At 48.2% G+C, this 27755-nt stretch overlaps 2 protein-coding genes across 2 annotated transcripts in view; one reads left to right on the forward strand and one right to left on the reverse strand.

The window, feature by feature from the left end:
• mettl24 (methyltransferase like 24) overlaps positions 1 to 7609 on the forward strand; it is a gene marked incomplete at its 3' end in the record, with an annotated part of 33435 nt that extends 25826 nt beyond the window's left edge. Inside the window, exons 4-5 of the mRNA XM_083689473.1 lie at positions 1353 to 1578; positions 7292 to 7609. Coding sequence (XP_083545599.1) covers positions 1353 to 1578; positions 7292 to 7609 — 544 coding nt within the window. The remainder of the gene's footprint in view (positions 1 to 1352; positions 1579 to 7291) is intronic.
• A 538-nt stretch (positions 7610 to 8147) lies between these two features.
• cdc40 (cell division cycle 40 homolog) lies at positions 8148 to 26241 on the reverse strand (the record flags this gene model as incomplete). Its single annotated transcript, XM_083688999.1, has 15 exons — positions 8148 to 9817; positions 10782 to 10926; positions 12481 to 12557; positions 16387 to 16520; positions 17156 to 17271; positions 18701 to 18802; positions 20917 to 20962; positions 21951 to 22025; positions 23738 to 23877; positions 24011 to 24107; positions 24705 to 24844; positions 25013 to 25099; positions 25298 to 25427; positions 25556 to 25642; positions 26059 to 26241. 15 exons carry the CDS (start codon positions 26239 to 26241, stop codon positions 9640 to 9642), a joined length of 1737 nt encoding a protein of 578 aa, XP_083545125.1. The 3' UTR covers positions 8148 to 9639.
• Between the last annotated feature and the right edge of the window lie 1514 nt (positions 26242 to 27755).

The raw sequence follows: 27755 nt of genomic DNA on the forward strand, positions 1-27755 counted from the left end.
GATCAAATGTGTCCACACACACACACACACACACACCACACGCACCACACGCACACGCACACGCACACAGACACTCTGTAGAGACACAACTCCAGTCACCACAGTCAGCAGGAAATCCTCCATAATCCCCTGTGTTTGAAGTAGTGTTTTCTCACACACTCTTTGCCCACTCTTGCCACCCACTCACACACACTCTCACGGGACAGAGGATAACGGATGGGAAAGACCTCATGATCGCAACCCTCTTTTTTATCAATAATCCAGTACAGCAGCCGGAGACTCAGCACTCCCTTAATCAGTCTCCTCCAATACCGCCTGAATTACAACACCAACACTCCTATCATCTGAGGTGTCAACCCACTGCAACACCCCTAGCCAGACGCACAAACAACAGTACTTTCCTGCGAACCACGGCTGTGATTCCACGGGTGGCTGTGTTAAGTGAACTGAATGATTTAGGAGAGTAACAGAGATGTTTTGTTGCTGAGACGATACCCCTCTCCTCCCCTCCCTTCCTTCCTTCCATCTTCCATCCCCCCCAAAATGGTCTGTGGGGGGGTTTGAGCAGTTCATCCGTAAAAGACATCCACACTAAGAGGTACTCTCTCCGTTGCAATGGCTGTAGAGCCCCCTATCACAAACAACACACCCTGGGACCAGGGAGGGAGACATGTCTGTCTGCATAGATTTATACCTTTATAACATGGGGCTTTTAGAGAGAGAGGGGAGGGAGGGAGTGGGTAGGGGGGAGGTAGGGAGAGAGAGAGGATTAAGAGACAAAAGGGGGAGAAGAGAGAGTGGGAGAGATAGAGATAGAGATAGAGAGAGAGAGAGAGAGAGAGAGAAGGAACAAGAGAGAGAGAGAAACACACGCCTTGAAAACATTTCAACATAGCAACTACTTGAAATCAAATATTTTCCTGCTCTTAACCCATATTTTCAACCATTGAATTATTCATTGAGCTACTGAAGCGGGCAATTTTTTGGGAGCTTCAGACGAGATCTTATCTATAGCAAATGTTCCAAAGGCCTCTGGAGTGTTTAGGATATATAGCATCTGTTCATCCATTCTATCTGTTCCTATCTACTGTATGTATCTATATATCTACTGTGTATCTATCTACTGTGTATCTATCTACTGTATGTATCTATCTGCTGTTTCCATCCATCCATCCATCCATCCATCCATCCATCCATCCATCCATCGCCTATATTCATCAGTCCATTCGTCCCTCTATCTGTCCATCCGTCCTTCCCCTCCCCTCCCATCGCTCTACAACAGTATAACGTGACTCTAATCTCCCCCCCCCCCCCCACCTCACTCTCTCTCTCTCTCCCCCCCCCCCCTCCAGGCTGGGTGTGGAGGAGAAGGTCCTGGAGCAGGCTCTGGCCAGAGCAGGGTGTGAGGTGCACTGCTTCGACCCCAGCCTCAGGCAGCCTCACCTGCAGCAGTCGGACATGTGGCTCCACCGGCTCTCCGTAGACTGGAGGGACCCCAACCCTGCCATCCCGGCCCAGCGTCAGTTCGGCAACACCAAGAAACTGGCCACCATCCTCAACGACTTTGGCCACAGACAGGTCCGATGTATAGTCACTCATAATACAGAGAGACATGTAGTATTACATTTACATTTTACATTTTTTTATTTGACATTTAGCAGACGCTGTTACCCAAAAGCAATTTACAACAAGTACATTTGTCTAATGTAAGTGCATTTTTTTTCTAGTATAGAGATTCTTTAGCACAGGGAGGGTGCAGGAGGAGGTTATGGGATAGAAGGTATAGATGAAATGACAGTCACCTGTCAGGCCTAGAAGCAGATACAGTAGTGTGTGTCATACAGTCAGTATATACAGTACTCTTCTTACAGCGATGAAGGATGAAGCTCTCCCTCTCTCTGTGAGCTGAGAGACCACGATGATCACATACGCTGTAACACACATGAACGCAGGCGCGCTCTGCCCCCCCCCCCCCCCCCCCCCCCCCACCACCACCTCATCATTCATTCTCCCCATCGTCTCCGCACTCTCGCTCCGGGCAGGAAAATTCGCTTGTAGTTATGGCTTTCCACTTTAAAACATTATCATTCAGAATATCAACTCACTGGGGGCCCCTCAGGGTTCAGTGTTCCGCCCCATCAGATATGGATCTGCATACGAGATCAATGACATTCACACGCCAAGCCAGCGATGCGTGCGTGTGTGTGTGTGTGTGTGTGTGTGTGTGTGTGTGTGCGCGTGGGGAACAGTACCCTTGGTATACATAGAACCAGGGTGGTGGAGATATCGCATAGCTATGCATCCTGTGACAAGAGATGGTCGCTGGAGAGAGTCGGAGAAAGATAACTGGAAAAGAAGGTTTGGGATGTGGAAGTGAGGTTGTTCCAGAGTTGGTGGTCACATGACACTGGACTCAAACAATGAAAACAAAAAGGTGGGGTTGGGGTGGATGTTGTTTAAGAGGGAAAGAGTGTGAGGGGAGTGGGGTAACCCCCCCCCCCCCCACCCACACACACACACACACACATACCCCATCCACCCCCATCCCCCATCACTCTTCTGAAATTAATCCAAAATGTTTGAGAGTACGGGGCCAGTTTTGAACATCATCCCACGCACAAAATCAATCTACCTCAACAGCATTCATCTGACTCCATTTATTTTAGCAGCTCCATTTTTTTGAGTTATGACCCCCTTCGCTTTCGACGGCGTGTTCCAGAAGGCGAGTTACCTCAGCCTAATTCATCACTGTTTTTTTCTCTCATTTTTTTTTTGCATGAGTAACAGTTTAATCAGTGCAAATTTAAATCAGGCTCTTGAGCAGAATGCCTACAAGCCACGCTTGGGTGCCTAGCATTAGCGAGCCCATGCGTAGAGACGTTGAGCCATTAATTCCTCTTCTGGAGCCAGAAACAAAGCTCACTACCCCATGCAAATTAGTCTGAGGGAAATGATTAAGAGGGCATGGAATATGTGTATGTGTGTGTGTGTGTGTGTGTGTGTGTTATCTGATAAAGGACAGCGCCTTCCCTGTACCTGCTTTGGATGCAGAGCGACACACACACACACACCTCCTTAATAGGACACACACATCTCCTTAATGGGACAAACATGCAAAAGGTACAACCATCTGCTTTTCTTCACTCTGGGTTTGTGCTCTCTGGCTCAGCAGAAAAATGGACGAGTCACTTTGAAAGGTCGAAATATGCATTTGTTTATGTTCCTTATCGATGATACAGTTCGTAAATGACTCATACCGCTCTGGTCAACATCAGAAGCCGTCTCCATGGGGACAAACCTACACCAATTCACCAGCCCCGGGCATCGATTGGAAAACGATTTGCCTCCACAAATGGACAATCACACTCTCCCTGTGACACTCTCGCTGACACTCTCCCTGGCAACAGTGTCAGTTGGAAAGGGAAAAAAGTGCTTTCATAACAAGCACGGATGCCTTGTTGGATAAGATTGCCACCTGACTGGAATCGAAACCCAACTCTAGCCTGCTAAGCTAAAGGCTAGGCATGAACTAAGGGAGCTCGGCATAGGTTACTCATCACGCAAGTCTGGTTCCAAACCACCTCCACTTGTCAGCATCGTGGTTCTGGTTAGCATCACAATGCATCGTGGTTCTGGTTAGCATCATAATGCATCGTGGTTCTGGTTAGCATCACAATGCATCGTGGTTCTGGTTAGCATCACAATGCATCGTGGTTCTGGTTAGCATCACAATGCATCGTGGTTCTGGTTAGCATCATAATGCTCTTAGTGTGGAAGAATCCCAAAAAGGCCCAATAACTTTTTATCTGCTCTGATACCGTTACGGTTAATTAGCAAGCTGGCCCTGGACCAGTTGTTGAGGGCCATCTTTTAACCACAGAGGGGTGGAGAAGCTGAGGAGAACGAGCAGCACAGAGCCTCTCTCCTGATCCTTCTTATGTGTAATTACATTTCTCTCATTAAGACGGTCCCTCTAGAGACGCGTCTCACACGTGTCTCCTAGCGTCTCAGATCTGCTAATTGCGCAACACAAAAGACTTTATCTCAGCTTGATAGAATCACGCATGCAGAAAATGCATCTCTGTAGGCTTACGTGTCTTTGTTGTATCGAGATGATTGTAAACAAATTCAATTATTGCTTTGTATTTGGGGGTTAGGCCAAGCGGGACGCCGTCTCAGCTCACTGGGGGTCGGCTCAGTTTAACATCCGAGCCGTATGCTAAGAGGGCCACGCCTCTTAATGAGGTTGTGATGTCAGGTCGCGACGATGTGATGGGCGAACAAGTTCTGCAAACGGCAATTAAGGCGAACATTAAAAAAAAAAACTGTTTTCTGCCTATTAAAATTCAAGAGTTAAAACTTTTATTTAAAGTGGCTGAAAAGTTCATCTGAAGTGTCAAGTCGACACACTTGCTTGTTTAGATGAGTGTGCAATTTCCCTCAAAAGTGTTCCAAAATGAATTCAGTAAAATATGTGCAAATAGTTTTCCCTAATCTTAAAGCGGCTTTATGTGAATAATTACTGTGGACATTTTGATCAACAATGACTCATCGCTAAGAGAGGAAACAGTGGTTGGGGGTGGACGCAAACTATGACCGCTGTGTTTGATTGCCGCTGGGCTTGCATTTCCAAGGAACTCATTAAATATCCGTCGAGTTAGTGAAATTGTTCTTTTCTGTGAGTCTCCTCTTGTCTCAAATCTCTCAGAGATAGATAACAGTGTCTCTGGCTTCTCTGGGGCAGTCATTTTCTAGAGAACATATTTGGCAGTTTCCAAAAATAACACGTAGCAAGGTAAAGCATTAAAACTAAAGGGCCTACAAATATTCAGCCGACAGGCTGGACTTTTTCCTTTCTGTTTCAGGGCCTCTCTCCTGAAAGGATGGATGGAATGCAGGGAGAGGCTGGTGGAGGTGGAAATCGGAGGACGGGGCTCATTGTAATGCATGAATGGAATGAGGAATGGTATCAAACACGTGTTTGATACCATTCCTCATACCATTCCTCATTCCATTCCATTACGACCAGCCCGTCCTCCGATTTCCACCTCCGCCAGCCTCCCCTGAGTTCCATGTCCTTTGCGAACTGAAAAACATGTTTTTTCTGGTATAATGCAGAGTGCATCTTGGTCTGAAAGGGACAAAGAAAGAAAGAGTGGTCGTTAATAAGCTGCCACCGTTGAGCAACACTGTCGACTTTGCCACTGACCTTGGGAGAAGACGCAGACTAGGACAGAGCCTCAATAGCAGGCCAAAATAATAGCTCTGTAGTCCCCCGCCCCCGTCGCCCCCTCCTCAGCAGACCGTCATTGAGGCCAAGTGACCCAGCCTCCCCATCGCCATCGCTTGGCCTACTTCAATGTCTCCCTGTCAGTGTTGTTCCCTGCCTGCATATCTTCATTCTCTATGAACGCGCTGCAGCCGACTCTCTGCTCCGGGCTTCAAGATGTTTAGCGTCGCATAAATTCCGCGCAGCGCCGCAGTCATCGGAGATCTCTCCGGAGGTCACGGCGTTCATGTTCGAGGACGCTGCAACGCTGGCAGCCTTCCAGGGCTGGCTTCTTCTTCTTCTCCTGCGGAGGAGGGCGAGGCCCAGCTGATCGGGCCGAGGGTTTGAGGGGATCCCGAGAGGGAGATGTTTGTGAAGCCCTTTGGGTTTGCCTTGTTTGCCAAGGGGTAGTACAGCGGGGAGGAGGCAGCTGTCAAACGTAATTAAGTAATTTGAAGTACACACTTCCTGGGAGCCAGGCCCAATGAAAGTCTATGTAGTCCACACACTTACACTTACTCATGTATGGGCACGCGTGCGCGCTCACACACACTCACACACACACACTTTCTCTCTCTCTCACTCTCACACACACACACACACACATACTTTCTCCCTCTCTCTCTCTCTCTCACACACACACACACACACACACACACACACACACACACACACACACACAGCGGTGGAGGAAGGTCATCACATTTCCTGTTGGTGAGCCATAAAGCTTGTATTCTGAGATTTACGTTCAATTAAGAAAGATTTATTTGCCTTGGGTAGAGAGGGAAGCTATCCCATAGAGAAACACAGCGACAGAGAGCACTTCATTTTGACTAGTACTAAGGGAATTGATACTTTTATGAAAAGTAGGGATGAGGAACTGTCAGAGAGCCATGACAACCAATGTGTTTAGCTTTGCTAAAGATTTTATTAGGAGAATCGTTCTTCTGTTTAAGACAGAATAATAAACATATCACTTCCCTATAGGCCCCCCAGACAGTTAAATATGATTGGTCAAACACCGACCAATCGAAGAGTGATTCTGCTTCGCAGGACCTAGGAGGCCATTGGAGGTTTGGAACACATGACTGGATCACCAATGACTTGGTAATCAGGCAATAAGGGATAGTAGGGTCCAAAAAATAGAATTAATTGGTGAAATAAAATGTCAAAGTTGGAGAAAGTCACTAACAAGGCTTTTGAACAGCATAGTTTTCAAATATTCTACCACATTTTAATGGTGGCCTGAGGCCATATTGGATGTATTCCATGCATAAAATACGTTTCTTCTCCATAATATCTGGGGGGCATTATTAACATTAATGTCATAGCATGTTTCTCCGTTGTCATCACCTTCACAGACCATGGATTCCTTCTCGTCTCCTCTACCCATAAAATACAACCTCTCTCCCTTTCCCTAAAAACACTGTTGAAAACACTCTCTCTCTTCTTCCAACCCTGTCATTAGGATTCGCTTCATTCAACGAGCGAAAAAACCTCTCAGTATCTTAGCTGTTTCTCAGATGGACTGACAACGGCCCTGGGCCCGGTCTCCTGTTTACCTCAGGTGTCTTCAGCCAATATGGATTCAGTACAGTGGATTACCAAATAGTCATATTAGTCATTAGTCAAATAGTCATTCATTCGGTGTGTTTCACATATGAATACTGCATCTCTGTCCTCGATCTCTCCTATCTCTCTTATCTCTCTTTGCTCTACCATTACCTGTACTCAAGGCCCGGACACACCCCGTCTCTGAGCCCTCCCCTTCTCTACTTCAATTTGTTGGAACCTTCTCGAGGGCCTATAACTGTCTCTCTCCCCGTTTCCTTTGCACATTCCATGTATTTATAACCCCTCTGTCCTTAAGTTTCCTCACACGTAAAAAGTACTTTTCTCCATCTATTATCTACATTTTCCGTACTACGTATAGCTATAATAAAACTATAATGACCACCTCTCTCTGTCTCTAATCATCGATTATTCATCCCCTGCTGGCTCTCTCTCTTCTCTCTCTCCCAGGTGGATGTGCTGAAGGCAGACATGGAGAGTGCGGAGTGGAAGATTCTGGAGAACCTGGTTCTGGAAGGGGTTCTTGACTCCATGGGCCAACTCCTGCTGGAGCTCCACCTCCACTGGGCCGGCTTTGAGGTGGGCGGGGATGACCCCGCCGTGGTGCGCTATTGGTTCAGCCTGCTGAAGGAGCTGGAGCGCTCCCACTTCCGCCTCTTCCGCTCCTACAGCGACCCGGCCAAGCCCCGCCTCTTCCTGCACAAGAACGTTCTGAACGCCAGCAGTGCCTATACGTTAGGCTGGGTCAATACACGGTGGAAGCCCTGAGTGACTGACAGGCCCTCTAGCCAATGAGAATTGAGGATCGTGCCACTGAACAGGGCATGTTGTGATGTATTCTGGGAAATGTGGTCCGGCTACAATGGGCTATTGAGGACAAATGTCAGCCCTTTGGGATACCATGCCAAGTTTACCGTTGGATATTTCTGATAAATGCCCTAGGTCTCAGGCAAAACAATTGTTTAAACAATACTCTCAATACTATCAAGTTCACCTCTTCACCAAAGTTAAAATCACCACTCCCTGGTCCCCTTCCTCCCCATCTAAAATGACCTCAGACATTCGGAAGGGGAAGGTAATTGCCTCCCGAGGCTGTTGGGAGCTTCAAAGTGGCTGTGTTGTTGGCTGGAGGTCAGACGGTGGCCGCAGTCATCCCCGTCATCATGGCCTTATTAACTGTGCCGAGACAAGACCCCGACCGGAGAACTCTCCACAGACATGGGGGGGTGGGGGTGGGTGTGTGTGTGTGTCGGGGGGGGGTGGACATAAGCTAGGGGCACAGCCCAAACAGGCCATTCAACAGCCCCCCATGTCTCCTCAGGGCTAGGGGTGGAGGCATCAGACCCAGCAGCACGCCTCATTACCACAGGAGACAGCTGACTGTGGGAGGCGCAGGCTACTTGCCAGGCAGGGGGGGGGGGAGGGCTGGAGGTAATGAAGGTACCAGCTTAGACGACCATCTGTCAGGGAGGAGACAGACTGGCTGACAGGGACAGGCAGACACTCTACCCCTGGAATGACCCATTGTTTTCAACAGACGAGATGGGAACTGTCTCTCGGTGGCCAAGCTCTCAAAGATGTGAAGAATCTCTTAAGAATTGCCTCATTCTTGTGTTATTGCCAAAAAAGGCAGTATATTAAACAGGGTATTTGAGTGGAGGATGAGTCATAAAAAGGGTACAAAAGTTGGAAGACTGAGTTTGTTACCAGATATGGGATCGGGATGATTCTGAACTCTTATTTCAAAGTTGGTGAAGTGTGTGTGTTTGTGTGTGTGTGTGTGTACACAACCCAGCAATTCTAATAAAACATTCCCTTAGGGAGTAGGGAATTTTCCCTCATCAGAAACCAAATTGAAAATGTCAATCCAACCACCACAAGGACTGTTGCTGTTCTACCACGCTCTCTCAACCCTTCTCTCTCAACCCTTCTCTCTCTCTCCCCTTTCTCTCTCTCCCTCCAGTATTAGAACATTGGAGACTAGACTAAGAACAAAATGATTCTGAAAAGCCTTTCAATTAAAGATTAAAACCCCTAAATCGTTTGATGTGAGAGAGACCAGGGGGAAATAAGAACTTGGCGATGCTTTGCTTCCAGAGGGGTGTTTGTGTGGACTGAATGGTGGAAAAGGAACACTTGTCACAGCGCAGAAAATGCCAATAAACTTGATGGAAAATCTGATCTTCTAGCAGCCTTTCATCATTTGTCACTGAACTCTGAAGGAAGAAAAAAAAAAAAAAAAAAAAAAGGACCAACGATTTTCTTGACAGGCAAAATGTACAAAACTTTTATTTTTCACGAAGGGAAAAGCCATATATTCGAGGACACGTTTCAAAAAAATAAACAAACATATGGAATCTTTCCCGGGCTTAAAAAATATTGTGTATTGGATTCTGACATCACTGATTAAAACAAAAAACCCACAAATAAAAGCATAAAACTTACTAAAGAGAAGCTGAGAGAGACGATAACCCTCTGACACATACGATGCGATGCTGTGTGTGACTGTGACTGTGTGACTGTGACTGTGTGACTGTGAGTGTGTGTGTGTTGTTCTTTTACAGGTGTGTCTGTTCATCGACATCGACACACCACAATGCCTCCTCTCGAGGGGGGGAGGTGTGTGTGTGGGGGGGGGGGGGGTTACAAACATACACATTTACCACAAGAGGACTGGATACCAGCCCTATGGCTTTCAGCCTGGTGCTATAGAAAACACATGGAGAAGGAAAACCCATTCCCCCCCCCCCCCCCCCAGAGAGAAGACATCCCATCCTCCACCCAGGACTCCAGGGTCTCTAGTCCCAGAGTTTGATCTGACCGTCCCAGCCGCAGGTGATCACCTTGGAGGTCTCGTGGGGGTGCCAGAGGGCGCTGATGCACACCTTGTCGTGGGCCTTGATCCGGTGGTACAGCTTGGTGGTCTTCCAGTCCCAGATGTTCAGCTTCCCGTCCGCATCTCCAGACACCACGTAGCTGAGAGAGGGAGGGAGGGAGGGAGGGAGGGAGAGAGAGAGAGGGCAGGGAGTGATGGAGAGGTTAGGCTCTGTGCTAAAAAATGATTGCTGCCTGTTCCATTTCACCTGATAGCTGTGTGTGTGTGTGTGTGAAGTGAAGTGAATTTGGGTCTGCGCTCCGAGTGGGGGTTGCTGTTACCATGGTTACTGGGAGAGTGCAGGCACCCTTAGATGGGGGGAGTGATGGGACACGGTGGGAGGAGGGAAGGAGAGGCGGATCTTAATTGGGGTTTCAGCTAAAATTAGGGTGTGTGGCTTGGCCTCATTAGCTCTCCTGGTGGGGGTGTATATTAGGTACTAAGCACAGGCTGTCCTCGACAGTGCTCTCTGTGTGTGTGTGTGTGTGTGTGTGACCTAGCTGCAACTGCATATGCAGCACCCCTGAGGGACAGATCTCGACACACCTCTCTTTTGCCTCCCATCCTCCCTTTGTCTCTGTGATATGTCTAAGTCTCTCACCCGGCCCTAACCCTAACCCCTAACCCTAACCCTCTAACCCCCTAACGCCCTAACCCTAGCCCCCTAACCCTCTAACCCTAACCCCCTAACCCCCCAAGGTCCTTGTGTAGATCTGAGAGGACTGAATCGGCATAAGCAAGATGGTCGCAGCTCAACCTGGCCCTCAGACAGGTGAATGGGAACATTCAACCTTGCTTTCACCTTTCTTTTAACCTATCCAATCTGTTTAGATCTAAACCAGTACCTCAGGGGGTAGGAGTTGTTTCTAGACAGCCCCCCTCCCCACCGCCCATCCACTTAAAAAAATACCCAACTCAATTGAATCCTTGTTATTTGGGATGAAACAGTCATCCACCATAGACCGACCCATTGAGACTAAAGCAACATGTCGACCCCATAGGGGGCGCTGTCAGTGTCCGTGAACACACCAGAAACACCATGAAGACGTCGCAGGGACCCCATACCTCATGTCTGGGGAGAAGTCCACCTGACAGGCATAGCCGGCCACCATGTGTCCCTTGAAGATCTTCTTCTTGTTCAGACGGAAGCGGTTCTGAGCTCCGAAGATCAGGATCTGGTTATCCATGGACTGGCAGGCCAGCCACTTACCTAGAGGGAGAGAGAGAGAGATAGAGAGAGAGAGAGAGGGGAATAAATGAATAACAATAGGAGACGATGTCGTAAACGGTGATTTAAACATTTATAGAGCTTACTTAAGGTTTGAACGGGCTTGCTGGCTGTTATAAGCCATACCTATCAAGTGTGTAATGAATATCAAGTGTGCAATAAAAAAAAACAACGGTTGAGTTAATGTTTTAAAGGGTGAGAATAGCTAATGTGTTTTCAAGAAGCTCCGAGTTGCTTGGAATTGAACTCTAACGACACACTATCAATTTAAAAAGAAAATCTATTTTAAGAGAGACTGGCCAACGCCCAGAGGGGGTGTTTAAAATGAGCACAAGGTTTCGTTCAACATAATTCTGCCGATTTGGGCCACGGTGAGTGGACCTCCGGCACACACTGGCACTGGGAAAGATGAACCTGTTTACTTTGGGAGAAAACCGTGGAGAGGCGTTTTTGATGACTGAACGCTCATTTGATCTAGACTTCATAGGCTCTCTTGCGAGCAACAACACTCTGTTCTGTTTACAGACGGTGCCTTCTTGCGAGAAACAACACTAGTCTTTCTTCAGATGGGGGACGGGGGGACGGGGGGGGATTCGGTGACAGGGGCTGTGCAGCTGTGCCAGAAGCATTTCACAAATCAGTGCACTTCTTGAAAAGAAACATGATGGAAATTATTAATGCGAGTCTGAAAGTCTGTCTGTGTGTCTGTGTGTGTGTATATATATGTGTGTGTGCGTGTCCTCCCTCACCGCTCCATACACCCTCTGTTACCCACCCTCCCACCGAACCCACATAAAAGGAGGCATTATTCCTAAAATGCCAACCACTGTAGGTAGAGGAGAATGAAAACAAAACGCCCAGCCTGCTCTGTCCGACCTGGAGTCTTTTGTTAAAAAGAGACGTGGAGAAAAAGTCCCGGTGTGTGAGTGTGTGTGTGTGTATACAGTCCTGGCACTGGGTGCCATTTAGGAGTGCTGCAGGGGGAGAGAGAACGGCCTCCCAGTGAGAGATCATCTATTATTCAGGCTGAGGAGAAACAATCCATGTCTGGACAAATATGAACACCGCCACCCATGGAGGGAGGGGGGATGGAGGACAGAAAAAACTAAATGTCAGGATGCGTAGGTCCCTCAAACTAGCGTGTGTGTGTGTGTGTGTGTTTTCTTTCATGTGGACCTGTGGCCACGGCCCTATTATTTAGGACAGCATGCAAATACTACGGTGGTTTTTCTGGTAATGAACACGACAGAGACTTCACATGACGAAGTGTTCCAGAACATACCGCCACTAGCCTGGAACGTCCATGTATATTCTGTTTATCAGAGTAGCAGACTGAAAAGGTTCCAGGCTGAAGCGATCTTCAGCAAAGAGCAGAGTGAGTCTGCAAAACTGGACCTTCTTCCATCTTCATTCATCATCATCATCTCACACAATCAGGATTGAGAGAGAGAGAGTGGGATGGGGGAGAAGCTAAGAGCCTCTCTCTCTCTGTGTGTGTGTGTGTGTGTGTGTGTGAGACAAGAAAGAACCACTCACCATTGGGTGAGAGCGTCACAGCGGGCATCGAGTGCATACTGGGCTCTGCGATGTACTTGAAGTCCACAGGAATGTCCCTGCAAACCAAAAACACAACAAGTACGGTTTAGAGCGTGGTCCAGTACAGTCAACCAAGGGGTTAAGAGATTACAGGCCGTCGCGCCCGCTACGGTGACTTAAACAAGACCGTCCTGGCTGGCTGGGGGTGGGGGGGGGGGTAGACAGCTGTTCTTCATCGTTGCTGTCTACCCCCCGCCCCCCCCCCCCCCCCCCCCCCACACACACACACACACACTACAGCCGTGCTCCAGACAACTGTCAGTATTACAGCTATGCAAAGGGTAGAGTGTTTGTTTAAAAACGCTGTTCAAACACGCTCTCTAATTAATGCAATCCCTCTCTCCCATCCTCCCTCTCTCCCTTGCTCTCCCTGGTTTCTGCTGGCTGCCTCTCTCTCTCTCTCTCTCTCTCTCTGTGTTAAATGGAGGCCAGTTATGTGTTCTTCTGAGGTCTGCACAGCATCATTCCAGCTCTACCATCCTGCTGTCACACTTGTACTGGAACACTGGTGTGTGTGTGTGTGTGTGTGATGAAGAAGTTGAGAGCAGATGTAACAGGACAGTGTGTGTGTGTCTCAGGAGGGCAGCAGGCAGATTTAACACCAGTGTGCATGACAGGGACGCTGGGACACAGATTGTGTGTATGAGTGTGACTAATGGTGGTTGAGTCTGCTTCACTCTGTGTGTACTGTGTGTGTGTGTGTGTGTGTGTGTGTGTGTGTGAGTGTGTGTGTGTGTGATGCCCATGTGAAACAGTTTGACCTCCTCCTGCTCCCTCTCTTCCCTGACTCAGTGGGATGCTATCTATCTGGACTGTGGCCATCCCCCTCTCTCTTGCTCCCTCCCTCCCTCCCTCCCTAAGATGACACACAGCTGGACCGACACTGCTGCACAGCTATCCCATAAACACCATATCCAAACAGCACCAAAAATGGGCTACTTGGGAAAAAGACAAGTGGGAAACACAGACACACCCCCCCCACACACACACAAAATGGGGCCCCTGACTGAGCTATGGACCAAGGCAAACTCCAATAAAAACACTGACATCTCGTCTTGGAGTTCCAAAAATAACTCATCTCAATGTGTCTGTCAATGTGCTGAGAAAAGGGAGGGGAGGGAGGGAGAAAGAGAGAAGGGGGGAGAGAAAGAGAGAAGGGGGGGGGGGAGAGAGAGAGAGAGAGGGGGGGAGAGAAAGAGAGAAGGGGGGGGAGAGAGAGAGAGAGAGAAAACACAAGAGAAAAACAAGGGAATAGAACACCAGAGAGAACAAGCTTGGAGGGGATGAAGCAGCAAGTCATTCTTTCATCACAGTGTGTGTTGATGAGGAGGTCCAGCTGACCTGGGTTAGACCTGGTCCAGACCCTGACTAGGTCCATACAAGGTTTCATTCTTCCCCTCCCCAATGTTTGAGGGATCCACTAGGGGTGAAGAGGGGGCCTGGTGCAAGGACATTTCTTCCCCCTCTCTCTCTCTCTACCAACCTCCCTGTCCTCTCGTTCCTCTCTCTCTCTCTCTCAACCTCCCTGTCCTCTCGTTCCTCTCTCTCTCTCTCTCTCTACCAACCTCCCTGTCCTCTCGTTCCTCTCTCTCTCTCTCTCTCTACCAACCTCCCTGTCCTCTCGTTCCTCTCCCTGTCCTCTCGTTCCTCTCTCTCTCTCTCTCTCTACCAACCTCCCTGTCCTCTCGTTCCTCTCTCTCTCTCTCTACCAACCTCCCTGTCCTCTCGTTCCTCTCTCTCTCTCTCTCTCTCTCTCAACCTCCCTGTCCTCTCGTTCCTCTCTCTCTCTCTCTCTCTACCAACCTCCCTGTCCTCTCGTTCCTCTCTCTCTCTCTCTCTCTACCAACCTCCCTGTCCTCTCGTTCCTCTCTCTCTCTCTCTCTCTCTCTCTACCAACCTCCCTGTCCTCTCGTTCCTCTCTCTCTCTCTCTCTGTTAATGATGTCTCTATAATAAAGACAGACCCCTTCGCTGGCACAGTGCAGTACACTTTGTATTGATTTTAATCAGCGCCCGACCCATAGGCATTCTACACCCCTGGATGCTCTTCGGTGTGTGTGTGTGTGTGTGTGTGTGTGTGTGAGAAAGAGAGAGAGAGACACTAGCAGTGTTTGATCTTGCGTGTGAACAATAATATGACAATCTGTGCTTTCCGATCCCCATGGTTTCCCACCATCCTCAACTTTTTCTCTTTCTTTCTCTCTCTCTCATAGTGAGTCCATGTTTAACTCAGCCTAATTCAACTGTGCTGGGTTGGTTGAGCTCTCTAATCCCCCCCCCCCTCTCACAGGGGAGAAGGGGGAGGCAGTAGGGGGAAGACAGAAGCAGCTCAGGGCCAGGTGGTTTACAGGGGAGAGCAGGGGGACAGTAAAGCCTCTGTTTGGCACAGGGTTCTCTCTCTCTCTCTCTCTCTCCCTCCTCTCCTCCCTCCCCCAACAAGTGTGCAGAGGAATACTCTCAATCATCTACAGCACACACCTCTATGCCACATGCTAACAAGCACGTCACTCCGCCCAGTTCATCCCACAAGGGCAGGTTTTCCACCCAAGGTGTCATGGAGACTAGAGGGAAAGTGTTCACACATTCATTCATCTCCTCACACGTAGGCATGCTAGCAAGTGTGCAAGTCATTCCATGAAGGCACCTCACCCAAGTCACCCTAACCCAGCTCGCTCCCTCTCTCCGAACAAACTCCTCGACTAAACCAACAGCTGCCATCCCAGGCACTCCCCTTACCACTTTAATCCCGCTGCTTACACATTCCAGATATTCCAAGAAAAAAAAAAAAAGGAGCAAAACTGATGGAATGAAACATGGAATGTTTCTCGGAATTTGTGGTTTTTCTTATGATAAAAAGATGAATAACTCCTTTGAAAACAACTCGAATTTGCAGGCTCTACACATTAATCATATTCGCGAGACAAACCCCAAAGATTTGTTTATCGCCAAGGGAACTCACTCCTTTGCATGCTATTCTCCGCAGGCTTGGTGATTGGCGGTTAAGCGGAGAGACAGAATATTAAAATAACACATTCCTTTTTTTTTTACACCAAAAATATTAAAAACACAACAGCGAACAGAAGTCACGTAGCCTACTCCCCGAAACGACAAACCAGGCGTAGAGAATAGAGAAGCACGAGGGACCCTTTTTTTTTTCCCCACACGGAAAGTCACCATCGTGAACTTTGTGTGACCTGTCGCCCAGGCTACCACCACCCAGTCAGCCACAAACACATTCCTTGTTCCTACGGCCTAATTGGTCGAATTGGTCGAATCTTTTATCATTTATTCAAACACTCCTTGGCAAAGGGGTCAGGTGTTCCAGAGAGAGTGTTCTCTGGAACACCATCAACTAAGCCAAGCTGTTGGCTCCAGATACGCAATGCAGATATGAAAGATATGCTAATGAAGCATCACGACGAATGCTCATGATGACGCTTGCTTGGGTAGCACAGCTGGGTGACCTTTACGGGGGTCGTCTGGAGGTCTGTCAACACAAATGCGTCTACCCCCCCCCCCCCCCCGCCCTTTCTCCACAACACAGCACATGAAAAGGAAAGGCGCTGAGCAGGTGTCAGCCTTCTCTACAGAACAACGGAGGAATGTTTTTTTGTTTTTTTTATTGATTCGAATTCAGGTTGTTGTTGTTGTTGGTCCCCCCCCCCCAACGGTCTCACAGCAGGTTGTACTGACGCAGACTGTCAGCCAAAACACACAAAGCTTGCCAGTCACTAAGAGAACAGCGGTAGCAAGGGGTGCCATGGCAAGAACAGGTATAAAAAAATAAATAAAAATAAGTCACAGTTTGATATTTGGAGTGAGTTACGTCTCCTTAGCAACCACTCACCACTCCCACACCCGGAGGCTCTTGTCGTCCGAGGTGCTGACGAAGCGGCGGTTCTCGTCCACGAAGGTGATGGTGTTGACGGCGCCCAGGTGACGATCGTACTCCTGGACCACCTCTCCCGTCCTGTTGTCCCACTGGGAGGGGGAGGGGGGGGGAGGGTAGACGGAAAGAGGTAGGCTAAATTAACTAAATGAACAGAAATGTTTATACAAAAAAAAAATCAACACTCACACTCGTTTAATTATCGGGAAAGGAACAACTTTTTGGGGGGGAAGAGAAGAGAGAGATTGTCCAGTTCCGTAACGTAAGCATTCATCTATTCAGAGAAGAGTTTTTAATTGCTTTTCCAGGCAGAAGGACTGTTTAACAGGTTCTTGCCTTTCACACACCTTTCTCTCCTCTAAGTCTTCTCCCCTTCCCTCCCTCCCCCCCGTCCGTCCCTCCCTCCCTCCCTCCCCCCCGTCCCTCCCTCCCTCCCTCCCTCCCTTTCCACATCGCCCTGATTAATGACTTGGTCTAGTCCTGTCTTCCGCTGTTCCTCAGGCAGGCAGGCAGGCGTGCGCACACACACACACACACACACACACAGTAGAGCCCACAGAGCATGAAATAGTCCTGTCACATCTTGAGGGTGAGTGCGTTTAATGTGAATATGTGTGTGTGTATAATTTTGTGTGATTGTGTCTATCCACTGGGCCTTGCCTCTGGTCTCCCATTCTCAATGTGGAAAGTGTGTGAGAGAATCCAGACCAAGACCACTTGGCATTACCTGAACGATCTTCTTATCCGACATGCCGGCCACAAACAGGTTCTGCTTGTCCTCATCTGGGTTGAACTTGACGCAGTACGGCACCTTTCTGTTGGTGAACCTTGAGATGCACTGGCCTGTGAAGGAGGAAACCAAACGCTGTCTGAATTCAAGAGCAACTCACAGTCATGCACACACACACCAGAGCAACTCACAGTCATGCACACACACCAGAGCAACTCACAGTCATGCACACACACCAGAGCAACTCACAGTCATGCACACACACACCAGAGCAACTCAGTCATGCACACACACCAGAGCAACTCACAGTCATGCACACACACACACCAGAGCAACTCACAGTCATGCACACACACACCAGAGCAACTCAGTCATGCACACACACACACACACATCAGAGCAACTCAGTCATGCACACACACCAGAGCAACTCACAGTCATGCACACACACACACCAGAGCAACTCACAGTCATGCACACACACACACCAGAGCAACTCACAGTCATGCACACACACACACCAGAGCAACTCACAGTCATGCACACACACACACCAGAGCAACTCACAGTCATGCACACACACACCAGAGCAACTCAGTCGCCCCAAGACAGACAGAACACCGTAACTTCCCACTAAGGGAATTACATGGAATGCAATTTATGAAGTGAAGAATTGTCAGTGAATTAAACTGAAAGTAAATCTCCTGACACATTTACCCCCCCCCAAGTCTACAGTCCTTGTACTGCAAGCTACAGATGCTACTGAAGACATCCTGTAGTGCAACAAGTGGAGGATTAGTCTCTCTACTGCCCTCTGCTGGGGGAGCAGTCCCCCCAGTCTTCTCACATGCACAAGACAGAGGGCCCATTCACCCAGCTGACACTGAGGGTAGCCACCATAAGCGGTGGCTCTGTTTGAGTAGGACACAATGTGGCCACACACCGGGAGACAGTTCCTTTCATAACCCCCCGCCCATCCTCCCATTCAAAGAAATCAATGTGGACACTCCCACCATTTCCATAAGGTAATGATTTGCAAAGCCTTCTCAAATCACAGGAACATTGAATTCAAGAACCTGACCATGTCCATAAACCTGAATGATTCTGACTCGAATCCAACCAGAGTGTTCTGGTATTTTCTCACATTTAACCACTGCTGAGATGCAGTCAAGGAACATTTCGCTGATGGTCTTCACAACTCAACAGCAAATTAGAAGTGGTCTTTGATGTGTAAACAGCCAGGAAACATGAAAAGATTGTGAAAATTGGCCAGAAAATATCCTTTTATCAGACCAGGAAGTCATGTCAGAATGATGAAATCATTCGCTCACTCCCCCCCTAAAGCTCCTTGTCGTTTTCAAAACCATGTGATTTACCACCCCCCCCCCCCCAAAAAAAAAAAAAAAACTCAGTCAGGGTAAAATCCTCAAACTAGATAGCTTTTGATCTAGAGAACGCATTTGGATGCTGTTTTCACATGGCCACAAACACAGATTTTGAGGTAAAAAAAAAAAAAACAGTGAAATGTCCCTTTAAACTAACCTGTCTCAGTGTCCCAGAGTTTGATGTAGCGGTCGTAGGCCGCGCTGAGGAACTGGGTGCCAGAGTTGTTGTAGCAGATATCACGCACTGCTTTGCTGTGGCCTGGAGGGAAGGAGGGAGGGAGAGAGAGAGAGAGAGAGAGAGAAACACACACACACACATTACACATCTACATATCTTTCTCCCCAGCTCCCCATCACCTTTGATATCCAATTCATTTTCTGCAGATGAAACCCGAGCTGGGGGGAATCCAAAAAAAGTGAGAAAGAGAGAGAGAGAATGCAAAAGTGGAGCTGAGGGAGATGAGCGGAAAGAGATAGGCTGTAAACACGTGTGGAAGAAAGAAAGAACGAGCTGAAGCCGGAATGGGAAAGAGCGCCACAGGAGAGGAAGAGGGAGAGATACAGACCCTTGTATAGACCTTCTCTCTCTCTACCTCTCATCCCTCCCCTCCCTCTCCCCATCCCTCATTTCTTTCTTTTTCTTTCATTCCTCTCTCCTGCCCTGCCCACCCCACCCCTTCCTCCCCCCCCCCCCCCCCCCTCCCTCTGTGTGTAGAGCCGGTGTAAGTGACAGCCGGCCCGCTGGGCTGTGTGTGCTCAGACGCCTCTCTTGTTAAAAACTGCCTTTTATCAGGGCATACACCGTTACCACGGCGATAACAGGGCCCGTTGAGGTTAGCCGTCCGCCCGCCAGGTTTAAGCAGGCCTCCCCCACCCCCCCGTCCCCCCCCCCCCACCCCAGGCTCACCGGTACACTCGGCTACGGGACTATAAACAAATACACAAGCGCGCACACACACACACAGGTCACAAATGCAGACGCACACTCCCATATCTCTCCCAATTCCGTCTTTCCCGCATTCTCTCCAGAGCGTTGGTGGCTGTGGCACAAATGTCGACTGTTATTACCACTAAATAAGATATCAAAGCGTGTTTGTGTGTGTGTGTGTGTTCTTTAAATATACGCTGCATATCGCAATCACCTAAGCCTTGTTTCAATTTGCACTTCAGGGCGACATCATAACAAATGTCCCCCCCCCCCTTTCAGTCGATAGGAAAGAGAGGCAGGAGGCAGAGAGAGAGAGAGAGAGAGAGAGAGAGAGAGAGAGAGAGAGAGAGAGACTAGCCCTGTTAAATAAGTAAAGAGTGTATTGGACAGCTGGTTGATAATGGGGCTGATTCACTGCTGTCATTACTGTAGTAGTGGGCCAGACTGAAGTACATTCAGATTCCCATAGGCACTGTTCAACACACACACACACACACACACACACACACACACACACACACACACACACACACACACACACACACACACACACACACACACACACACACACACACACACACACACCTGCTATTTAGACACAAAAAAAACCCACACCTAACTTAAAACTACCCCGGTTATGCCCTCTCCCCTCCCACTCACCCACACAACTCACTAATTCATCTACCGCCCCCCCCCCCCCCCCCCCCCCCTCGACCCTCGGGGCTGTTGAATTATACATGCTCGTTGAGGAGCTCTGACAGGCAGAACCACAGCTGAGGGAAAACAATCTCCTCTCTGACAGCCAGTGTTCACGGAGGAGGAGGAGGAGGAGGAGGAGTGACCTGCATGCCATACCCGGCCCCAGAGGTTTATCCAAACCTCCACCCAAACCTCCCCTGCTACGCTCCAGCTACGTCCTCTTAGTTAGCGCCCCCACGATTCGCTCCATCTCAATCCAGAGGGGTTTCGTACGGAAGAGTGGGGGGGGGGGGGGGAGACACATTGTTTATTTAAATGAATGGACACTTGTGTTTTAAAAGGAGACACACAGAGGGAGGGAACTGAGGGACGGAGGGAGGAAGGGATGGGAAGGGAGGGAGGAAGGGAATGAACTGAGGGAGGAAGGAAGGGGATGAACTGAGGGAGGAAGGAAGGGAACGAACTGAGGGAGGAAGGAAGGGAACGAACTGAGGGAGGAAGGAAGGGAACGGAGGGAGGAAGGAAGGGAACGGAGGGAGGAAGGAAGGGAACGGAGGGAGGAAGGAAGGGAACGGAGGGAGGGAATGGAGGGAGGAAGGAAGGGAAGGAACTGAGGGAGGAAGGAAGGGAAATGAGGGAGGAAGGAAGGGAAATGAGGGAGGAAGGAAGAGAAATGAGGGAGGAAGGGAACAGAGGGAGGGAGTGAACAGAGGGAAGGAGGGAACGGAGGGAGGGAGGAAACTTACCGATAAAAGTCCGTACACACCTCCTGTCGTTGTACACCTCCCACAACTGAGGGGGGAGAGAGAGAGAGAGAGAGAGAGAGAGAGAGAGATTGAGTTACCTCAGCTTCATGGTACACTTCAGGAATGTTATGCAACGGTACAGCGGAGCACCAGAGCCATATTAGACTGGACAAAACCAAACCAATCAATTAAAAACAACAAAGACACAACAGCCCTGTCAGCGCATCACCTCCACCAACAACAGACCCCCCCACCAAAGAAAAAAAAAAAAAAGCAAAGAAAGATGAGAACAGATTCGGGCCAATGCCAACTGTGGCCCTGTGACAGGCGTCTGACACCGGCTGCGTCCTCCATCTCCCACAGCCTCGCCACCCTAAGCCTCATAACTCCAAAAAAACATGAGGATGGTGAGGGGTTGGGGGGTGGGGGTGGGGTCTGATTTGAAACAGCGCAGGTCTCATTAAAAGCAGTAAGGACCCTGGTTGGCAGGTGACACTCGCTGAGGTGTGACCAGAGCAGAAAGAAAGAAAGAAGCCTCCTTTTGACAGAACAGAGGCAGTCTTTCATCTAAAAAAGCCACATGGGTGGCTTCTCCCTGAGCCAAGGAGACAGAGAGAGAGGGAAAAACAGAGGGGAGGGGAAAGAGAGAGGCATCCTCTCCATTTATTTATATATATATATATATATATATATATATATATATATATATATATATATATATATATATATATATATATATATATATAAAAAAGACAAGGCGTCTTTTCTCTAGGAGATGAAAAGAAAGAAGGGTGGAGCGGAGAGAGAAAGATATTTTCATTGAAAGAAAGTAGAGAAGCTGTGCTCACTGGGCAGAGAGAGATGGAGAGGGGGTAGACATAAACAGGGGGGGGAGAGAGAGAGAGAGAGGACAGAGGGATGAGAGAAAAGAAGACATCCCTGAGTTTAAAAAAAAAAGAGAGAAAATAAAAATTGTCACTGTCTTAGTGAAGGGGAAAAATGGCGTCTGGCGGCGGAGACCCGGAACTGCTTACCTTGATCTTACAGTCCATGGAGCAGGAGAGCAGCAGGTGACCTGACACAGGGAATAGCCGGATAGCACTGACGCCCTAGAGGAGGGAGGGAGATGGAGAGAGAGACAGAGAGACACAGACACACAGAGAGAGAGAGAGAGAGAGAGAGAGAGAGAGAGAGAGAGAGAGAGAGAGAGAGAGAGAGAGAGAGAGAGGGGGGGGTTAGCTATAATTCACACACTAAACGACTAGGTTCACTTGCATGCTTGCGCGCGTGGTATTGCTATCGTAATTCTTCCTACAGATAAGAATACCTTGTTCTAGGAAAAAAAAGAGCAAGAGGGAGAGAGAGGGAGAGAGAGAGAGCCCTTTCGTGGTACCATCATCCCATAGTAATATGATCCTGATCCACTTCCAGGACTCGAACAGTGCAGGTTCTTAATGGGATCCCTTATCTACTGGTCTGTCCGTTCTGCCGACAGAACCAGAACAATCCTCTTGTGAACCATCTCAATACCTTGGCAGGTCAGGCAGGTCTTTCGCAAGGTTCAGTTGGAGACATTTTAATGAGCATAGGGCTATACCGCTGCTGCTGTTGCTGCGTGGGTGTGTGTGTGTGTGTGTGTGTGTGTGCGACACCTCTACTTTAGCCTCATAATTATCCCGTGGTCCTCTGGAGTGTGTTAACATTTCATCAAGGCCCTAGCCAACCCTCGGGCTAAACCGACATCTCATTGCCACCACCAACACCATGTGTGAGTGTGTGAGTGAGAGAGAGAGTGTGTGTGTGTGTGTTATAATCCCCACTAAAAAGTTATACAGCACTGTTTTCCTTCTGTCAAATGTGCCATGTGGCAAATTATGTATGTGTGTTTTGTGTGTGTGTGTGTGTGTGTGTGTGTGTGTGTGTGAAAGATTAGACTTCGCATGCCTTATGGGCGGCTACTGCAGCAGAAGTAAAAGGGACATCCTCTGTGAATGCTAATACTACAGGAGGCAGAGAGATTAGGCCTGCATGCCTGGCTGCACACCCGTTTGTGCAAAAGCATATTACCTCACAGGCTCCCACTGCGCCAGGAGGATATATACCTTTAAATCACTCCGGGGAGGCTCCCTCTGGAAACCGGTGTCTGAACGCCCTCCGTCAAACCATCTATCATCTGTCTTTACACTCGGCAGTTTACTACCTCTCCATCCGTGTCAATAAAACGGCGTTGACGCGACATTGCTTTTCTAAAAAGACACCCAAAGCAATTGTCCCTGTGCGGACCAGGATTACATTGTTATGGCATTTAGCAGATGTGGCATTTAGCAGAAAGCCCTGCTAATTTTAGACTTGAGCGATTTCCCTCGCCTGGTGCGGAGGAGGAGGAGGAGGAGGAGGAGGAGGCCGAAACCCGCATCAGATCATCTCCTCGACACTCCATCCTCCATCTCATGAGAAGGCATGAGAGGCCCGTATAAGATAGGATGGATTTAGTCTGAAGCGGAGTTGTGTGTTGAATGAGACAGCTTAATCTCCCATGCGCCAGTGACTTCAGTCCTGCTAACATATTCCAATGGGTCCCGGAGGCTTTGAGCGATTATGGTTCCCTGCAGAAACACCAATTGGTCTCTTCTACTTTGCTTGGTTTCTCTTTCTCTCTCTTTCTCTCTCAACAAAGTCAACATTATTTGCGACCACCAAATAAGTTCCCTCATTCAATCATCCCAATGGTGTCCAGAAACACCACACACACCAGACATATCAAACACACATGCGCACACACACACACACACTCTCTCTCTCTCTCTCTGTGTCTACTCACCTTGGTGTGTCCAGTCCAGACATGGATCTGTTTCTTGGGCAGGTAGCACTTGTCAGGAATGTCTGTGGTGCGCAGGTTGATGCCCACGTCTTGGGGTACGTGGAGGTACGACCTGCCCTGGTAGTCGTACATGTCTTTGACTGGAGAGAGACGGAGGGAACACACAGTCAGCGAGAGACTGAGGATATCCTACATACAGTTAACATCATGTGAGTGACAGCTGGCCAGCATCATTGTCCAACTGCTAAGTCATGGCTGAAAGAAGTGCGTTACCATGGAGAATAGTCTTCTCCTCTGCCGGCGCCTCCTCCTCGTTCCTCCCCTTCTTCTGCCTCTTGGCTGTGATCTCATCCAGCTCCTTCTGCTCCTCCTGTTGAGGAAGCAACAGCCAAGAATCACAGTGAGATCCCATCTTCCAAAGCGGTGAGAAGCCTAACTTAACAGCTCTTCAAGATGTGTCTGGTTTTCAACAAGTGACTTTATAAACAGCGGCTGCTACTTTGGTCATCAACTTGCAGAGATGAAATGAAACCTGTCAATCATGCTCAATGAAACCACCAATCACTACCAATCTTGCGCCATAGATTGAAAACCCATCTCTTCAGGCTACATCTCAACAGTCCCTCCTAAAGACCTCTTCACCCCCATTACCCCCCTGTACTAACCCTAATCCTAGACCTCTTCACCCCCACTACAAGTTTTTCTCCTGTTAAAAAATTCATTCATTCATTCATTAAAAAAAAAAATCTTCTTCTAGCATTGGGACTGCCAATGGCCCTTGGTCTGAACATTGATTACTTTATGTTATGGTAACTGATGGGTCGATGATTCACTTACTTAGACAAATGTATTTGCTGTAAGTCGCTTTGGATAAAGGCGTCTGCTAAATGCCATAAATGTAAAATGTAAATGAAACCAATTCAACCGGCATAGACAATGAGAAGAGCATTGTGATGACCAGTCTTACCTCTGTGGGTTTGGCCCCATCACTCTCGTCTTCAAACTTGGCCCAGGGCCCGAGGTAGTTGTCAATATCGGCAGCTTCTCCCCCTTTCACCTTTTTCCTCTTGTCAGCCTTCTTTGGGCCGACCTCAAACACAGTTAGTCCTAAAAGAGGGAGGTGAAATGGTGCTTTTTTTCCACTACTTTTTAAATTGTAATTAATGACTTTGTGCCTCAAATGTTTACAACTACTTCCCCGAGTGGTCTTTTTATTATTAAATTTTTTTAACCCTAACCCAACCCCCGCAATGAGTAGAAGTGATGAAGTGTTACCTTTCCTTCTCTCTGCCTCGTCCACAGCTCCGATGTAGCTGTTGTTGGAGACTTGGCTGGTGTCCACTGACGGATCCAGGGCATAGCCTGCAAGCAGAGGGAATCGTGAATGAATAAGGGTCTGCAGAGTCAGTCAGTCAGTCAGTCAGTCCCCGTCCCCGTCCCCCCACACACACACACACACACACACACACACCTAAAACTTGAAATGACTCCCTACACCCAAGGTGAAATTGACCTCCCAGCATCCTGAAACTATAACAAAGAGGTCCAACAACGGCTTACCAAAGGTAGAGAACGTCCTCCGTTGCTGCTCAAACATGAAGTCGTTGACATGAGCAGCCTCTGTGTAGCCAGACAGCATGTTTCTCGGGGCAGCCATCTGTTGACTTTTGTATGGGTTGATCGGACCAAACTAGGAGGGTGGAACATACAACATACCACAAAACAACATGTAACAGTGGACAAGAGCGTTACGCATTACGCAGAAGATGAAGAAGGTTGGTAATGTAGCTACAGCTCTTCTCCTTTGTGGTACTTTACCTCTGGTGCGAACATGGTATCATACGTGGGGTTATAGGTCACCTCTTTGAGAGAGGGGTCGAGGTGTGTGCCTGTCTCAACAGCCTCCTGTTGGGGTGAAGAACAGTACCAACATAGGTTTTAGAGACATGGCTATGAACAGGGCCATGTAATAATAATATACGCCATTTGGCTGACGCTTTTATCCAAAGCGACTTACATTGCAGTGAGTGCATACATTTCAGTATATATGGTCCCATGTATGCTAGCTATTAGCTATATATTAACATTGCTGTGTCTGGTTGAAGCACGTCATGTGCGACAAAATCATGTCCCAGCTGCCATAGCTAGCTATATGTTCCCTCGTTGACAGTAAACAAAAACATCACTATAGTCTATACAACAATATAGTATCTAGTGATGCGTTTTCCCGCCAGCATACAGAAGTTTTGACCAGCTGACAACGTAGCCCTGCTAGTCTGGCTAAGTTAGCTAGCTACAGGCTAACCTGCTAACGGGTTTACCTTTACGGCGACCTCGGGAGCCGAATCCAGGACAGCCAACGACATCGTTTTCCCGTGTTTCAGTGGGAGAAGATGTGCGATAGCATCGGGGTCCACTTTCTCGGGACTAACATTCGACGGAGTGTCATGATCAGAATCGGAATCGCTCCCGTACGAAACGAGGGATCCTACGGCAGCAGACATCTTGGATGTTGTGAAGATCGGAACGGAAATGTCCTGAAACCTAAAAAAAAAGAAAAGAATGTGTCACAATTTCGTGACATGCATTCGTTTAAATTTGTAGCATCATGAATTCATTTGAAATGACATTGTTTGAAATAGCACGATTTCTTTATAAATCGTTATCGATACGTGAGAAGTCTAATTTTAGTACAAAAACATCTTATCAACCATTCAGGATAGTTGCTTTTCTCACCGCTGTGCAAAACCTAAACCACGATTGGCCAACACTTCATCGATGATCGTGCTGGAGAAAATTGATTAGGGTACGACCAACAAACAATATCTATATTTTAGATAACCCACAGGATTGAGCTACCTCTTATTATCATGTAATAAGCTATGCCATAAGCTTTGTACATGTGATGTCATGTTATGAATGCGACTCTGTGTTCGAGTCATGCAAGATATTGAAAAAGATGAATCAATTTGCTTTACAGTAGGGCTGGAATAATCAAATAGCTGCGTTCCTCCTTTCTACCGATTGGATACCACAGTACGAGCAGGAGTGGTTAGGAGGAAAGTGGCCAATCAGTAACGCGTGCACGTTGTGTGTGTGGGGGTCAGTGGTGTGGCTCCCTGCGCTGTTGCGTGCGGGATCTCCAACAATAGAAAGTGGTACGTACCATCTCAGTTTACTATAGGTACATTTGCCTGCGAAGTCAACGTTATCAGATCTACTTTGCGCTGACAACGTAGAGTTCCCGAACCTGTGGAACCAAATGTGTGGATGATTGAGAATTTACAATTGTTCGTGCAGTTCGTCTTCCCCTGTTTTACTCACCGTAGCATCAGATTGTACCCACCGGATCCCTTTTGGAGGGGGAATCGTGCCTTGTTCCTTCGCTGCTACCTCTCTAGCTAACGGGATTCATTTTACTCAGGCATAACCACCACAGCATGGAATGCAGCTGGATATTTGAGTTGAAAAAAACAGCGGAGTGCTCTATAGTGCAGTAGAGATGAAAACAGAATACTGTTGGAGGAACTGAACAGACGTTTAAAGGTATGGCATGATCTCATGACAGAATGTTTTTGCATGTAAACTGCTCAAATGGTTTCCCTTCAGCTGGTGTTTTCTTACAGGAGCTGTCCAAGTGCCTGTGCGCAAATGTTAGTCCGAGGACAGAGCTGTGTGGTAACACAATACGGTCTAGCCATCACTGTGCTAACCTTTGCACATAGGTGACAGGTGTGGGAAAAGATGACTCGGTGTTTAGGCTACTGTTGTGAGGGGATCAGGGTTTCACATCTGTTCGTGTTTGAGCTTGGGAACCAGCTTGCACATCTGGTGGGCAGCGAAGCGGCATGGGGCTATCACACCACGTTCACCTTCTACTGGATGGGATGGGTTGTAAATGATAGCCATCTCTCTGATAGGTAGGGCATTAGATGCTGGGCAGTCAAACCCTTGTTCATGCTTTAACCACAAACAAACCACATTTTCTTCGGATGACAGTTGGGACCAAACCATGAAC

The sequence above is a fragment of the Argentina silus genome (genome assembly GCF_951799395.1).
Source record: "Argentina silus genome assembly, chromosome: 17".
Classification (NCBI taxonomy): domain Eukaryota; kingdom Metazoa; phylum Chordata; class Actinopteri; order Argentiniformes; family Argentinidae; genus Argentina; species Argentina silus.